Genomic DNA, 17,899 nt, shown 5'->3' on the forward strand with positions numbered 1-17,899 from the left:
GCTCAGTTGGAAGAGCACCGGACGCGTTATTCGAAGGTCGTGGGTTTGGTTCCCACCATCGGCACGTTGTTTTCCTTTCTACTTTGTGTTTATTTATCTTTTCCCTAAACACATTACATTACTAATTTATGTGATTATGAAGTAAAAATTAAAAAAAAAGACAAAGTGCAATCCCCAATGCTTTCCTTCGCCTCGCCGACTGTCGGCTTCTTTCCTTCATGTATTATAACGAGTACCCTCATTTCCCCTTTATTTATCTGCTTGTAGCTCACGGGGGTCTCGGTTCTGGCAGTCTTGAAACCATAGGTAGCGTAAGAGGGTTCTAGCACAGCTTTCGCCCTGACTCGTGATCACGTTCTACGTGACGCTGGCGGTAACACAGGACGTTACACGTCCACCGCTATATTTGAGGGTGGCGCTGGTGAACACTCTCAAGGTTCGTATACAGACAACATTAATATCCAAGAAAGTAGCAGGGGGGACAGCGGCCGATGTAGCTCAGTTGGAAGAGCACCGGACGCGTTATTCGGAGGTCGTGGGTTTGGTTCCCACCATCGGCACGTTGTTTTCCTTTCTACTTTGTGTTTATTTATCTTTTCCCTAAACACATTACATTACTAATTTACGTGATTATGAAGTAAAAATTAAAAAAAAAAGACAAAGTGCAATCCCCAATGCTTTCCTTCGCCTCGCCGACTGTCGGCTTCTTTCCTTCATGTATTATAACGAGTACCCTCATTTCCCCTTTATTTATCTGCTTGTAGCTCACGGGGGTCTCGGTTCTGGCAGTCTTGAAACCATAGGTAGCGTAAGAGGGTTCTAGCACAGCTTTCGCCCTGACTCGTGATCACGTTCTACGTGACGCTGGCGGTAACACAGGACGTTACACGTCCACCGCTATATTTGAGGGTGGCGCTGGTGAACACTCTCAAGGTTCGTATGCAGACAACATTAATATCCAAGAAAGTAGCAGGGGGGACAGCGGCCGATGTAGCTCAGTTGGAAGAGCACCGGACGCGTTATTCGGAGGTCGTGGGTTTGGTTCCCACCATCGGCACGTTGTTTTTCTTTCTACTTTGTGTTTATTTATCTTTCCTTAAATACATTACATTACTAATTTACGTGATTATGAAGTAAAAATTAAAAAAAGGCAAAGTACAATCCCCAATGCTTTCCTTGGCCTCGCCGACTGTTGGCTTCTTTCCTTCATGTATTATAACGGGTACCCTCATTCCCCTTCATTTATCTATATATATATATATATATATATATATATATATATATATATATATATATATATTCTTCTCCTCCTTCTTCCTACAGCCACAACAACATTTTGCTTATTTTGAATAATTATTATTATTATTATTCAAAATATGCAAAATGTTGTGCCTGTAGGAGAAGGAGAAGAAAATACACGGGCCTGTTACTGGCTTTGGCTGAGCCACCTCCGCTGCCTCGTGCGAACAAAAGAGAGAAAGTAGAGAAGGAAAGAAAAGGAAGAGGGGGAGAAAGACGCGCGCCTCAACAGCCATCGTCCATCACCTAAGTTGTGGCGGGTGCAATGACGGCCTACAACAGATAAAATTCGGCGGCTGGCTAGCCCCCGCCGCAAGCGGCGTTGACCTACTGTCACAACCCCGTAGGACCAAAAACAGCCACCCTTCACCACCTGCCCCCAATATGCAAAATGACTGATCTAGCCCGTGTGCTTGAGTGTACGTAAAATATCCCCAGGTGCTCGAAATTACTCGGCAGCCCTTCACTAGTGGACCCCTGTCTTTTCTTCCGCTTTCACTTCCACCTTCCTCCCTTACATTACGGCGCTGTTCCGCCGGGGTGGCGCAGTAGTGGGACGCCCGACTACTGTGCCGGAGTACCTGGGTTCGAACCCGACCTCGGCGGCTGCGTTTCGATGTAGGCGAAACGAAGAGGCGTCCGTGTGCTGTGCGAAGTCAGCGCACGTTAAAGACCCCCAGGTGGTCGAAATTACTCCATAGCTCTCCACTACGGCTCCTCTTTCTTTCCACTTTTACCCCCACCTTCCTCTCTTCCCTTTCGACGCGGTCGAGGCGTCCACAGGAAACAAGTGAGACAGTTACCACGCCTTTCTCTTCCTATAAATCAATCAATCATTTTTTCTTCAGGTGTCCAAAGAAACACGTGTGACAGATACTGCGCCTTTCCCTTCCTGTGAAGCAATTATTATTATTGTTATTTGACCTGGTTACGTGTGGTGTCGAGCAATAATTTTCATTCTAACGGAATTCATTGGAATAGTTTGGGAAACGAGCCAGTTGCTAGATCAGTGGAAAACGGCAGAAATAATACTAATACCCAAACCGGGAAAACCCCCGCAATTGGAAAATTTGAGACCGATTTCCCTAACCTCATGGATAGGGAAGTTGCTGGAGCTCGTAATACAGACGAGATTAACGTGCTTCATGGAGCAAAACAACCTGTGGCCGCATGAAATGGTCGGTTTCCGACCACACTTGTGCACGCAGGACGTAATGCTCCGACTAAAGCATGATATCATAGACTCGCGATCGAGAGACGCCAAAGTAATCCTGGGCCTAGACCTCACCAAGGCTTTCGACAATGTCAGGAACGAGGCTATTCTCGAAGGGCTCGAAGTGCTCGGAGTAGGGGAGAGAACGTACAACTACATAAAAGACTTCTTATCGGGCAGAAAAGCCTGCACGATATTTCAAAATTTAGAATCTCCTGCGATAGAGTTAGGAAGCAAAGGCCCACTACAGGGCTCAGTGCTATCGCCTTTCCTATTCAACGTGGCAATGAGAGGCCTCCCGGGTAAACTTAACTAAATCAAGGGGCTAAAGTTTAGCATGTATGCGGACGATATTAACCTCTGGATTAACCATGGGAGCGATGCGATTACGGAGGGACGCCTACAGGCAGCGACCGACATCATTGTCGATTACGCGGCTAAAAGGGGACTTTCGTGCTCCCCGCATAAATCTAAGTTGTTCGTTTATAACCCAAAGTACCTCCACTGCAAGAATAGCGGGGAGTTTCATATTCAGGTGGAGGGCAAACCGGTGCCAAAAGTAGATCAGATCAGGATTTTGGTGATGGTCATTCAATCCCACGGCCATAACAGTGAGGTCCGGAAAAAATGAGAAAGTTAAGCGATGCAAACCCTTGGGCTCTTGAGTAGGGTCGCCACTAAAGGAAGATGCCTCAAGGAGAGAAATTTACTAAAACTCATCCAGGCACATGTAATAAGCAGAATCAGTTACGCAACGACCTACCTGGACATCAAGGCCGGCGAAAAAGAGAAGTTAGACTGCCTGATTCGAAGATGCGTTAAGAAGGCGCTAGGACTGCCCATGGGTACCTCGAGCGAACGACTGCTCGAACTCGGGGTGCATAACACGTGGGCAGAATTGGCGGAGGCAGTGAGAGTCTCCCAATTAGAGAGACTAAGCACCACCGTGACGGGTAGGGTAATCCTTGCAAAAGTAGGCCTCAACCCAGACAGAGGAGTTCAAAAAAAAAAAAAAAAAAACGTCACAATTAATAGTTAAATCAGGAATGCCTTGGCGGGGAAGAGGACGTCCATTTCCGATGGTATTAAAAGTTGTACAACCAACCAATAATTTTCCTTTAATTTAGGTTAATTGATTGAACGTACTTCATTGAATAGGAAGGCTCATGTCCATGTAGGGGGGTTAATTGGAGTAGACAGAATCTTCATTATTTGCACAGGTCGTCACTCAAATCATATTGCTTTGACAAGGCCAATAAGGAAGCCATACTTGGAAACATCTGTGTTAGCATCAGCTTCTGGAAGGGAACGGAAGTTCAGGCTGTAGGGTTCGATCTCGGAGCGTCCAGTAGAAAAAGCAGGGCAATCCCAGAGTAGATGAGATATGCCGCCGTGTGTTAGAGTCGTACAGGGGGGGGGGGGGGGGGGGCACGTAATTATTTCCTCTATACTGACTCTAGCGGGCCATAATACGTGGCGTGTAAACCGCATGGGCGATGAGCTTATTCAAGAAGACTTCTTGACTTCAGGTGAGGTGGGTTTTTTCGCGTAAAAGGTGGGTCTGGTGTGGCCACCTGCATGTGATGCTGACTGAGGCTACGAAGACTTGTCCGAGTATAGTGCATCAGGGCAAGAGAAGGGGTGTGTTGCCCGCCCGAGGTTGAGTAAGGCTGAAGCAAGGGGGATGGGGAAGTAAATGTGGTCATCCCACCTGCCAGGGCAGCCGCGGCGTGTGCCGCTGCATTCGTCCTGATTTGTCCTGATACCTGATTCGTCCGAGTGACCTGGGGTACACTGAATAACGACGGTTCTGGTTGCGAGTTGGTGGCGCTTAAGGAGGCGCTGTATGGCCGTAGCAGTTGTATCTTGCGATCCCGTAGTAGCGATTTTCTTTTAGGCTTCATAGGAATTAGTAAGAATAGGTACTGAACCAGTTCCGGTGCAAGACACTTCTGACAAGGCTCCCTAAATCGCGAGGAGTTGAGCATGAAGAGAGGTACCTTAAGGTGGGTGGCAGGAATAAGCGCCTGAAAGGGAAGGGTTGTCAACGCATACCCCGTCCATAGATGCTAATTCGCTAGTAATCGAAACGTCGATGTATATGTCAGTCGTATCAGGGATTTACACTTGTCGGTGATGGGCAGCGAGGAGCACTCGAGGAATGACAAAATCGCGGTTTATAGGTCGGCAATGGAGGCGTGTGACCACTGGCATCACCCAAGGGAGAAGAGATGCGTATAGGGCTGGTGTTTTGTCGTTACGCTGTTCATTACAAGAGAGCAAGAGACGCCCTTGGACAGTGTTCTCTAGACGTATTCGATGACGCGACTGTAACTTGGAAACGATGGTAGCGAGCGGTGGAAGAGCAGCCAAACGCTCAAGTTCAGCTATAGGAGTACGCTCTTGGTATGCAGTTTCACCCATGACGTAGACGCTGGCTCCCGTGTGCTCCTCTATTCGCTGAGATCTGCCTGAAACTTGTAACACTGCTACAAACGGTGGAACTATTTTCTCACTGTTCATCTGCCACGTCTCGTAGACCTGCGGCTTGGTAGCTGAAATTTTCCCACTGTTTTCAATGCTATGCACTGGCTGCTTTTGTTGCCTTTTGTTGTTGTGCTTACTCGACACATTTTTCTGCTTCATGTCTGCACTTTTCGTAGAGCAGCATATTCTCGCTAAATGCCCTCTCTTGCTGCATGAGTTGCAACGGGATTTGGCATGCTGGCATACTGCTGCGTAGTGTAGCTCTCCTATCGTCTGTGTCACTTGCGCTCGTCTCGTAGAGTAAGCTGTCTGAGCTTCGGCCACGCCCTGCATTTGCATCAACATGCTTGAGTCTATTCTGGCTGTCTCCATCGCAACAAGGATATTGACTGCTAACTCGAACGTCAGGTTCTGCTCTTCAAGAAGGTGCCACTGCATTGACGCGTCATTAATGCCGCAAGCGGGTCTGTCCCGCAGCATGTCACTAAGAAAGGTGCCGTACTCACAGTTCGCCGACAGCTTTTTCAGCGATGCCGTGTAATTGTTGACGGATTCATCTGGTTGGCTTTGGCGGCTGTTGAAGTTGACGCGGCACACCACCACGGAAGGCTTCGGAATGAAGTGGTGGGAGAGCGCGCTGAATATCTTGTAGATGGAGACTTGGTCGGGTGTCTCAGGCATCACCAGGCTTCGTAGCAAGGAGTATGTGTTGGGTCCGCAACATGTCGGGAACACAGACCTTTGCTTTTCCCCGGGAACGCTGTTAGCGTCGAAAAACAGCTTCACTCGCTCCAGGTACTCTGTCAAGGTTGCTCCTTCTCCGTGAAACGGCTTCAATACTCCGTAGGTCGGCATGGTTGCAAATAATTTAGTGCAATGCCGGAAAAACGTTTTACCTCATCGCCAGAATGTTATAGGGTTGTAAAGGGCCGAGCCCCAAGACGCCTATGCGTGGGTCACCAACGTGCCCTGAGAAGGGCGCGGGTAGGTTCGCCCAGAAGGCAGGCCGTACACATAGCTAGCGAGACAGACTAGCTCTCCTCGCTGTACGCGGGGAGAGTGTTTATTCCACTCTTTCCCTTCCCGCGTCTTCTCTATGGAACTCAAACCGGTCTGTGTGGGTCAATACCCGCATCTGAAGAAGACAGAGTTTGCCACCTCTTAAAAGCATCGTGGATGAGGTATATAACTTTAAATCACAAAAGATAACTTGGATTCTACCGTGGCCGTCATCAAGCACTGTCGCACGCTCGAAGTTTTAAAGCTGCGTGTCATAACCCCGATGTTCGGTCGTTTGCGTAATGTACCTACTGTTGGAAGCGTGAATACTCATGAGCCTCCAAATTTACCCGACATGATTCGCCAAACTGTCCGTGATGAACTCTCCTACCATCGATATGTTGAGCCGCAGTGCAAACCTTGTGACAGCTGCCCCCTGAAGGCAGCTCCGATCAAGCGCTCCTCTTCTTGGCGTACCACCGCACGCACTCATCCTGTCCGCGAACCACGGAACAACTTCTACGGCTTTGCTCTATTCACATGTTCCTACTATAGCGCGCCACCCCTCCAAAATGGCACCAGTGGTTGGAATTTGCTGATTGCTTCGATCCTGACTCCGAAGGCTATTATCTGGACCGTGCTCGTGAACCACCCCTATGTTACCACTCTGGTAGCTTGGCCACATATCCCGTTTCAGCCTCCGCCGAAACCAGGTTACACGCTACCAGCGCCAATGGTAGAATCGTCGGTTTCAGTCCAGAAGTCCGTGACCCGACCTTCGTGACCCGACAATTCCGCCCCCATCAGGCCCCTACCGCTAAGCACCATAACGAAAATACTCTCCAGGTTCTTACCGGACCTTGACACTCCCTGCTCGCCGCTCCTGATGTTCGCTGTCTCCCCGCCGTTCTTCGCCGCCACCTGGAAATTAGCGTGTGCGGCTGATGGAGGTGCGGGCGCCAGGTCACTGATGTAACCAATTCCTCTACATGTCGTTATGCTAAAGAACCGCTTGAAGTCTGTGTTTGTGTTATGGTCGTAGTGGATACTGGTTCTACACTGTCCTCGATAAACTTAGATTTTAAGAATCGCCTCAACCGTAAAATTAGAATTGGTTGGAATAGAACATGTCATATTTCGTGGCGTGGGGGGAAAATTTTCGGTTCCACTTTGTATTTGCTATGTAAATTTAGCGATTGCTGGCCACGTGTTTAGAACTAAATTTAAGGTGCTCTCTCTCTCTCTACGCGCATTATTCTAGGTGTTGACTTTGCACAACAATGTGGCAAAGGGGCCGAATAGCAATAAGACCTAGCCTTCTATTGTCCCTCATAAAAGAATGGCCATGGGCTCCTCAAGCATTTTCTGTCTTGGAAGATACCGTCGTTCCGGCGATGTCCGCCATCTTCGTCCCAGTTGTGTCCTCGGGAGTGGATTTCAATGCCTTCGACGTTCTGGTGGAACCCGCTTCCCTTGCCGGCGCGAAAAAGAGTGGGCTGGTGCCCCACAGCGTAGTTCGAGTGAACGAGGGTCATGCCACGCTTTTGACTCTTAATCATTCCAACAAAGTTGCCGTATTGCCGCGTGGTTTGAAACTCGCCTACTTTGAAGAACGCCTTTCTATGCCAATTGCCTCATTCAGTGACATGCGCTGCTCGTCCAACTAGACGTTCGGATCTGACCGATTCCAGTCCATGATAAACAAATTGCTATCCACCAGCGACCGCTGGATATTGATGGCAGTTCGTTTGAAGCATGTGGGTATGTTTGACTTCGCTTGAGATCAGACGCCACCGATTCCGCCTTCCCGCTCCTATCACATGATCGATGCCTGGTCTTATCCCCCGGCATCGATTAGACCCCGATTAGACGGATGCTATACCGTGTCTTACCTTAAAAACGTAAGATGAGTGATGATCAGGTCCGCGATATGCTGCACCCAAAAAAATAGACCCCCCCCCCCCCCCCCCCCCCCGCCAACGTCACGAATGACGTTTCGGAGGAGGGGTGAAGGGGGCGATCGCTCCTTGGTGGGCAAAACATTCCGCTGCTGGTGGCATGGCGCGGAGGATTTGGTCTCGTCTGGTGACAACTTGCTGTGTTTTTCGCAACGCCGTCAAGATCCCGCGTGGTGTGATGTTATATTCGATCGCCGATGACCAACTGTATGTTTCTTCCGTTCTATACGCGGTCCAAATGTGTTTTTCAGCTGTGCAAAGAGCCAAGCGACAAACGTCGTGCGCCGGCAAGCCTCAACATTGTTCTCGACGGTAAGCACATTTTTCTGCTATACAAGTGCGTTCGCGTAATTCTGGGAAAAAGAACAAGTACTTATTAGTTTGCTTTATTGCCCTTCCAAACGAATCGTGCTGAATGCTGGCCAATCGCGCTCCTAAAGGCCCGGGCGGCATGCGATTGATTGCAGCGTTTTTAGAGATTGTTGCTCGGCATTGAATTTATTCCAGTTCAGTAGGTCATGTTGAAGGAGATAGCTCTCTCACCAAACGGCTCCCCAGGTCATGCCAGCGGCATGATGCCGAAGTGAACAGCATCCCTTGACGGAATCGTTATATAGCTCGTTCAAAAGCTATCGTGTCCCAAGCGAAAAGTGTTTTTACTGAAATCATTTAAGCGCCCTTATGAATATTTGTGTGCCTTGTATGAATAGTATTTTGTAGCACAAATCGCGCTTTGTTACTTTTCATACCACGGGACTCATTCGCGCGTCATTGATAGCTACCTTGTAACAGTTTTGGTTACAATACTACACGCTTAGGCGGAAATACTTTTTTTTTTGTCTGGTGGAATATAACAAAAACTAAAAATGTCTGTACTTGGGTTGGAAATCATCCAGCCAAGCACGAAGCTCGCGCGTGCGCAGCTATTTTCACTCATAACTGCCTACGCTTCGTAGGGCTCACAGTCGGTTTTGTTAAGATTAAAATAGAACATAAAATGATGCCGGTAATATGCCTGCATTGACCCGTTTTCCAGCATGCTTACGTCCTATGAGTTTCAAGTGTTTGGTAGGACTTCAGGTCGTCCGCGAGCGGCCGTGCCAGTTCATTGAACAAAAATAATTGCATGCATGCTTGCCGAGACTGTCATCTTTTTCAAGGCGAAAATTGCTAATAGGTGCGTGTACTAAGGAGTGCTGCATATTGTGCCGGATGCGAATATGGCTATTCAAGATTTGAAGCAAAAATTGCACAGAAGCGGGCAGCTTCCCGCCGCTTCTTGCAGCAGGGAGACCCGGCTGAAAAGAGCGTTTTTGCCCACCAAGCCAGGTCATCACGTGCCTTCCTGACGTCACATTGTTTGTAAACAGGGAGAAGTCTTATATTCAGGAATCATCGAGCCTGTGGGCAGCCCCTGTGGCTCTCGTGAAACAAAACGATGGCATATGGCGATTTTGTGTCGACGATCGCCCCTTCAACACTGTTATAAAAAAGAATGTTTACCCGCTTCCGCGCTTTTATGATGCCATTGACTGCCTCTATTCAGCTTTCTACTTTTCCTCAGTTGATTTACGGTCCGGATACTGGCCGATCCCGGTGCATCCGAAAGAGAAAGAGAAGACTGCGTTCGTGACCCTAGATGGGTTCCCTAGTGAAAAAACCTATGAGTCACAATAACATCATACAAATTCTCATACTAAACTCGTACTAATCTCATACAAATCTCATATAATCTCATACTAAACTCATCCATCATATGAGAAACATATGAGAAATAATGAGATTTGTATGAGTTTAGTATGAGAAATCTGTATGGAGGTTATTGTGACTCATACGGTTTTCATCACTTGGGTTATATGGATTTAATGTGATGTCCTTCGGCCTATGTAACGCTACCGGTACGTTTGAAAAATTTATGGACACCATTTTGCGTGGACTGAAGTGGCAAATTTGCATGTGTTACCCAGATGACCTAGAAATTTTCGGGAGGACCTTCGCCGAGCATAGCAGCCGTTTAGATGTTGTCCTTAACTGTATAGAGAAAGCCACTCTTGTGAAGAACTCCAAGTGCCGCTTCGGAGAACACCAAATCGTTGTTTCGGCGTGAGGTTGACAAATATATGGTGTTAAGATCGATCCATAGAAAATCGAAGACGTCAGCTGCGTCAAAGAGCACATGTCTTTGAAAGAACTCAGGAGCTTTTTGGGACTTTGGTCTGACTTTCGGAGCTTCATACCCAAGTTTGCTGACGTAGCTTACACGCTCACATGCCTCTTACAGAAAGATATTCTTTTTAAATGGACTCCCAAGTGTGAATCTGCGTTTCGCAAGCTCACGTTTCTCTTTACCTCGTGGACCATAATGCGTATTTTCAGCCCGACAGCTCCTATTGAATTCCCCACTGACGCTAGCGGCATTGGCGTGAATACTGTGCTCATTTACCGGCATGGTGGAAATCAACACGTTGTCGCTTATGCAAGTCGCACCCTTACCAAGTCTGAATGCAATTATCCCGCGACACAGGAAGATAGTCTTGCTGTTGTTTTAGGCATACAGCGGTTTCGCTACTACCTTTATGGACGTGCCTTTACAGTCATCACCGATCCTTATTCTCTTTGCTAGCTGGTGAATCTGCGCTACCTCTGCGGTCGGTTGATCCGCTGGAAAATTCGCCTTCAGGAGTGGACCTTTACTGTGTCACAAAACATTGGCCGCCAGTACGCCGATGCTGACTGTCCCTCGCGACTACTCTTTGCGATGACAACTTTGATGGCCATCTTGCAGCCATTTCCTTATAACTTCCGGATCTTGCCACCGTCCAGCGAGAATAGCACAAAGATCAAAACTTGGTACCGCTGTTTGAAAAACCTCCTGATTCGACATCTGCGAACCCTTTCGGCATTCGCGATGGTTTGCTCTACCGAAAACATCACTCGTCTTCGGTGCGCGCTTCCTGCTCTTCGTTCCGTGTAGCCTCTACTCCCTTCAACACGAAATGCACGGTGACGTCACAGCTGGAAACTTGGGGTTTGCCAGGACCCTAACCCGCATCAAGGAACGTTTTTACTGGTTAAATTTGCGCCGAACGACTCAGCTTGATGTGAGCGACTGTGCGCAATGCCAGCAATTCAAGCTTCCCGCGACTTCTCCGCCGGGCCGCTTACATCCAGTGGCCGCTTACACCATCGACCGCACCATATGAGCAAGTGTGTGTTAACCTCATAGGCCTGTTTCCTCGCTCATCCAAAGACAATCGCTGGGTCCTCGTATCCGTTGATAATCTCACGTGTTACTGCGAAACTACCGCCATCCCTTCCGCCACCGCCGCTGACGTGTCCTTCTTCCTTCAGGCTGTGGTCCTCCGTCACGACCTCTTCGTGTGATTATTAGTCACCGCAGCCGCCAGTTTACGGCAGATGTCGTGGAACAGCTTCTACGCTTTTGTTCTTGCCAATGCCGTCACTCTACACCATACCATCACCAGATAAATGACCTTATTGAACGTACAAACCGGACACTGACGAACATGGTTGCAATGTGTGCCGACTCCTAGCATAAAAACTAGGATGACGTGCTTCCCTTCATTCAGTTCAGTTCAGCCGTTCAGTCAATATATTATGATTATATATATAATCATAATGAATTATTCGAATTCTCATTACATACGCCTATAACACCTCGAGGCATGATAGAACTGCTTTAGCCCATTTTTTTCTTTTTTTATGTCCGTCCGCATCGAAGTTCTCTCGATTCGTACGTTCAGGGAAGAACAGTCAACAGGACCCAGGCGTGGTTCGCGAAGACAACTTTCTCACATAGGATGGACTACAAGACCTTACCGCTGCCTGTAAACAACGAGTATGCGACACGCAGGAGGCTCAGCGTACGGCGATTATTCGTCTGAATAATCATAATGATAATATATATAATCATAATGAATTATTCGAATTCTCATTACATACGCCTATAACACCTCGAGGCATGATACAACTGCTTTAGCCCATTTTTTATTTTTTATGTCCGTCCGCATCGAAGTTCTCTCGACTCCATCTTAATGCTCTCTCTCGACAGCGATCCTTCTGCTGTTTCGAGCACACTTTACCGCGCTGAAGGGACTCGTCGGCTCGCCAGGTTACGCACTCTGACCTAGCAGGACGCTCTAATCAGCGTTACGATCGTTGGTACAGGGATGTCTGCTATTTTCCCGGAGACTTAGTATGGCTCTGGACGCCTCTCCGCAAGCGTGGTCTGTGGCAGAACAGCTGTCGCACTAGACAAGCCCGTTTATTGTGCTCACGCGGACCAATGACTTGGACTAGGTGGTGTCTCGCCAATGTTCCCAAAGCTGCCTCTCGCGGAAAACACAGGTTGTTCATGTCGCAAGGATGAAGCTCAGCCATTCACGCGCGACTCTGACTGATAGCCCAGGGGGCTTCATCTGCGAAGGGGGAAGTGTTATGTAGCGCTGAAGAGAGGGAATATGAAGTATCAGGAACAGGAAGAAGCTCGCCATTTGAGCATGAACGCAGCTAAGGTGAAGTCGCATTCTGTAAATAAACCTTAAGAGTACGTTAACAATATTTTAGACTTTCTGGTGACTTCGCACATTTCCATATTATGTGCCTAGAGTGATCCCTTTTTCTAGTATAAACAGCTGCCACCACGGAGGTCAGGACAAATGATGAAACAAATAACCAGTACAGGATCACTGGGAAACAAAAAAAGTATACTGGGCATCCAAGAGGCAACTTGAACGTTGGACACAAAATCACAGTATCGCACACGCACAAACCCTAAACGACCCCAAGTTCAATAGTCGATTCGTCTTTAATCTTGTAGTAACCCAGAGTGTGGGCATTCTGCAGCTCCTGGTTATTGTAAAAGAGAGTCTGTTGGTCAACTGGGATGCCTTCCTCTTCTTGGATCTCGGCTTTTACGGCTGCAATCTTTTCGTCCGATTGTGCTTGAAGCGTTATGGTCTCGCCAGAGGGGGTCTTTACATATATCTTAAAAGCAGCTGGAAAGAAAAGAAACAAAACGCAACATGTGATTCAGGTGCAAAAGATGACCTGCTCATAACAGATACCTAGGTACTTTACCCTATGGATACGCTTGACAGTCTCCCTGCTCGAAGCCTCAGTGGCGGCTTGGAACCTCAGTAGCCGCGTAAATCACTATAAAGTGCACATATTTTTTTAAACGCGTAATCGCAGTGTTGCAATTCAGCGGCCACCAAAGGCAGAAAATAGTTTGTTGGCCAACGCAACAGCGCATTAGGCTTAAGCGATCATTACAACAGAAGAAGGCTGCGAGCAACGCGCCCTCAAGTAACGAGCCAATGCGCTTACCGAGGAGCCCAAGTTCTGAATGCGGTCGATGGAGAGCACAAAGTACGCAAATTGAACGATGTTATCCAACTATAACTATGTCATCCAATTAACAGGATAATCTTAAAGCCAGCCACTGTTTGTAGCGATGCGTACGTTCAGGGAAGAACAGTCAACAGGACCCAGGCGTGGATCGCGTAGATTATGCACTTTAACTTTCTCACATAGGATGGACTACAAGACCTTACCGCTGCCTGTAAACAACGAGTATGCGACACGCAAGAGGCTCAGCCTACGGCGATTATTCGTCTGTGGTGGCTTATCAGCAGTGTTGTCGTGCTTTGGAGTGGAAAACTTCTCACTGAAAATTTTTATACTACTCTACTACTCTAGGCAATACTACTCTATGTTTCGAGCGTTCAGCGTAGCGCGGCCGGTAGCCACGTCTTACCCACGTGACGCTGTGACGTCACACCCCACTTGACACTAGGGTGAGAGCTGGGCTACCAACTCAAGCGGTCGATGTAGCGTGGTCGCAGCGCGTGACGTGGTCGCAGCGCGCGTGACACAAAAGCGAGAGATAGGCTCCCAATTCAAGCGGTCGGCTTGGCGCGGTCGGAGCCGCGGATTGATTGATTGATTAAAACTTCAATTTCCATCTATTTAGGAGGCCTCCTACTCCCCGCTCCTGGCCCGCAGGCCTAAGGAACGGGGGCTGGAACCTCCGCGACTAAGGACTGGCGAATATACATATTCGGAGCCGCGGCTGCGCGGTGTGACGTCACACCCCACGAGACACAAAGGCGAGAGAGAGATGGATTCTCAACTCAAGCGGTCGGCGTGGCGCGGTCGGAGCCGCGGCTGGTTCAAACTGCTTGGTTAAAGCGGGGCTTTATATGTGGTCTGGTAGGAGCTGCCAACTTGGGTCTCTCGTTTGACATGGAACGGTTATGTCGAAATCAGCCTGCTAGGACCCTAGAATTCACGTTACTCCTATAAGCCACTAAGGCATGTTCATATGGTGGGTTGGTTAAAGTGGGGCTTTATATGTGGGCTGAGGAAGAAGAACCCGCAGCTAATGCTTTCGCTCAATATTTGGTACAGCAGCGTTGACCCCTTGTAATTTTACTGCTAAAAGAATATTAAGATAATCAAAGCGAGAACTCGGGTGGACGCAGTTATGCCGTGAAGAGGCCTAGCTACGGTTTCCTTTACCCCCATGCCACGGGCAGGAGCTGCCAACTCGGCTTGCTCCTTTCGTATGAGAGGATGATATCGGAATAAGCCGGCCAGAACCGTTTGTATTCTCGTTAACTCTATACGACACGCAGGCACGTCCATACGGCTCGGTTAAAGCGTGACTTTATGAGGGCTGTATGCTTACTCTCTCGCGTCATACCCTTAAAGGTCGAGCTGAAGTGCCCCCAAAAATGTAGCACCTTACACTGATAGGGCGTGATAGGGGAATAATGTAGCAGGCAAAAAATGCTTCCGCCGTTACTTTCGCAATTCAAGTAGGGTTAACCAGAGCTATACCACAACTTATCTTTTTATTATTTCGATTACTTCCTCGAGAACTTCCGAGGATCTTTCCCAGACACATCGCTTGATGCCGCTTTTGAAGCTGACATGACATGCTTTGCACATGAATAAGCTGAAGATGAAAATTGGTTGATGCAGCTTCAGGAAAACAGAGCAATGAAGGTGAAGTTTACCACTGAATAACTTGAGCCATTCCAGTTGTGAACTGCTGAAATATTTCTCCTTTTCCATGAAGTGGTAGTTAGGTTTTGTTAGTTACATGCTTTTTCCATGCTTGTATAAATGAAAACGTGAATATAAAAATGGATAAATGTGGCTGCAGATATGCAACTGTGTTTATGCGTGACCGTACGATGTATTGACCAACTGTCTGAATTGAAGTTACAAGGCAGGTTTGTCTTGGAATTATTTTGCAGGTAGCTGTAATAGGCACCTAGTTTACTCCACATTTTGCTTTAATTTATAATAATAATAATAATAATAATAATAATAATAATAATAATAATAATAATAATAATAATAATAATAATAATAATAATAATAATAATAATAATAATAATAATAATAATAATAATAATAATAATAATAATAATAATAATAATAATAATAATAATCATCATCAGCCTGATTATACCCACTGCAGGGCGAAGGACTCTCACATATTTCTCCACTTAACCCACTTTAATTTATACCGCCTCCCTACTCCCTATCTTACTCCATCGCTGCAAGGGGCTTTCCATCCCTACCTTTGGTTCTCTAGGTGTCCACGCACATCCATGACCGAAAGCTACTTGTGAATGGTTATAGAATGCGAAGTTTTGTTTATGAAGTATTAGCTTGTGCATTTGAGCGACGCTGTGGCGTTGAATTAATGAGAACGTGATGGAAAGAAGGAAAACGTGCTATAGTGTTTCACGCTTAAGGCGAAACTTAAGTGACCACAACATTTGCCCCGGGAGTACTCACACGATCCCTACCACCGACCGAGAACCTTATTCAATCTGGTTTGTACCATCGCTCTGATTGGCCCAGCTGTTTTTCATGAGGTCGCAACGACATGGCCTGGGACGGGAAATTGAAACCCAGTCCGCTATAGAGATTCCAAAGTACGAAGCTCTCCGACGGGACTTTCAAATTCGCCAGCCAAGCGAGAGAGAGAAAGAGAGTGATGGAGCCTATGACTGAACACTGTTGAGCCCGTCTTTTTATTGCTTTCACATTAAACACGAAATCCATCGGAGCCGATTGGAACCTAGCCGAGTTCGAACCCTAGTCCTCGGGTTCGTACCAGTATCCGAGTAACTTAACCACTGCGGCATAGCTGCTGCTCTGTTTTTGACAGATGGCGCCACAAACCTGTGGCCTCCGACAATGCCACTCGATCTCTCTCCGCAATCATGCGTCGTTTTGTACTGGAGCTGATCTCTAAGGCCGCTGTTAAACCACCGTCATTTTTTGCTGGGACTCCCAGTCGGCGCCACGTGCACAGCTAAAACTACTGATTCCTTTTTTTTTTCGCATAACAACTTTACTTTACCTCGGACCGGTATCAACTAGAAAATAAATTTCCGGGTGATTAGTTTTACCGCCTTCGCAAGTGCTGTTCAGATATGAAATAGCAAAAAACGCTTGAGGCTGTCGTAAAATTCAATGTTTTCTTGGCCCAAGAAATACATTTTTTTCGCGCCTCATGAAAAGATTTCGTCTTTAAGAGGAGTGGAACAACAGGAATTCTTTACTGGGTTGATGGAAATCCAAATCGTCGTACTCTTCCGCATCTCGAGAATTTTAACTGCTGTATTAAAACGCCATTACATGCCTTTTAACGTTTAGACGAGCATATAGGGACACCTCCGCGCCAGAGAAGACCTTTAGTAGCTAACGTACACGTTTACGGCTCTCCGAAGCACTCAAAGTGTCCCTGTGTGTTACACCCACCTGAAAATTCATTTTGCAGAATAATCAGCGCAACAAGGGTAGTCAGAAGAACCTTCATCGTCTCTCTCGATACGGCACACGCTGGCTGAGGATGCTGGACAGCCCCGGTCTTCACTGAAACAAAGCGCCTCCGGCGCAGCTTTAAATACAGCTTGCAGTGTCACGTGGTGGGCTGGAATGCATTGCCCTTTGCTCATGCTTAATGCAGGGTACAATTTAGCCGGATGTAGCTAGGTACGGGATATCAGGAAGATAGTAACGTCCGGTCTACTCGCGCCAACGACTTTAACGGCGAGAGCTGCCCTTCATGCTGATATTTTCATGACGTTTGGAAACCATGTGTTTTGCTCTTTTTTATTTTAAATCGTCTTGTCACAGCACAAATTTTCACAGCCGTTGCTGATTGCAAGCTGCTGCTGCTGTCTCCTCTCGGGAAATATTGCCGCGAAACCTTCAAAACTGTTTTTTTTTTATTAACAGCCGCTGGCATCCGGCCTTATCACTGTGATTCTGGCACGCGTATCAATTCTGTATTCCGTGGTTGTTCATGATCGTTGTCTCTATACGACGCGTTATCATTGTCTTTGTCGCGAAAGATGCGCCGAGATTTGTCTCGAAGATTCCGATCACTTGCGTATGTTTCCACCATGTTCCAGGGTGTACTAGTAGCAGTTTGCGACGTTATCTAGATTGTTCTGAGCAGCCTTTAAATTTAGCGTTGACGAGTGTGACGGGCATTCTTAGTTCGACGATCGACGAGCACGTTTGTTGCTATCGCCGCAGCCGAGGTGTTTAGTTATTTTGCGGGCGCAAGTCAGCCCAATAAAGAGTTAATTTCAGTACCATCAAGCCTGTCTCTTCTTTTGGTGTCAACGGCCTTGTCACCCCTACGTGACATCGGGTGGAGGTGCGGGGTATTACTCCCCCCCTGCTGTCGCCTCTCGTGACATATAACTCCTCTGTGTTGACTCAGGCACGTCTGTACTCGACTGACACGGCGGTGCCAAGCGCTCTGGCTGATTGCACCCTGCGCCATTTTCGCATCAGTAAGAGGTTGGCTTTTTAGTGACCCAGGAAGGAGGTTTTGAGATGAAGGGTGCGATGGGAATAGATTCTGGGACCCATGGATGCCTAT

At 47.5% G+C, this 17,899-nt stretch overlaps 1 protein-coding gene across 1 annotated transcript; it reads right to left on the minus strand.

Moving 5' to 3' along the window:
• Positions 1-12,217: 12,217 nt before the first annotated feature.
• Positions 12,218-16,947, minus strand: LOC146181810 (uncharacterized). Its single transcript, XM_084575551.1, has 2 exons — positions 16,765-16,947; positions 12,218-12,974 (listed from the first exon to the last, which is right to left on the minus strand). Exons 1-2 carry the CDS (start codon positions 16,820-16,822, stop codon positions 12,751-12,753), a joined length of 282 nt encoding a protein of 93 aa, XP_084431677.1. The 5' UTR covers positions 16,823-16,947; the 3' UTR covers positions 12,218-12,750.
• Between the last annotated feature and the right edge of the window lie 952 nt (positions 16,948-17,899).

Source organism: Amblyomma maculatum, chromosome 8, assembly GCF_055883805.1.
Source record: "Amblyomma maculatum isolate TAMU_Amacu chromosome 8, ASM5588380v1, whole genome shotgun sequence".
In the NCBI taxonomy this organism is placed as follows: Eukaryota; Metazoa; Arthropoda; class Arachnida; order Ixodida; family Ixodidae; genus Amblyomma; species Amblyomma maculatum.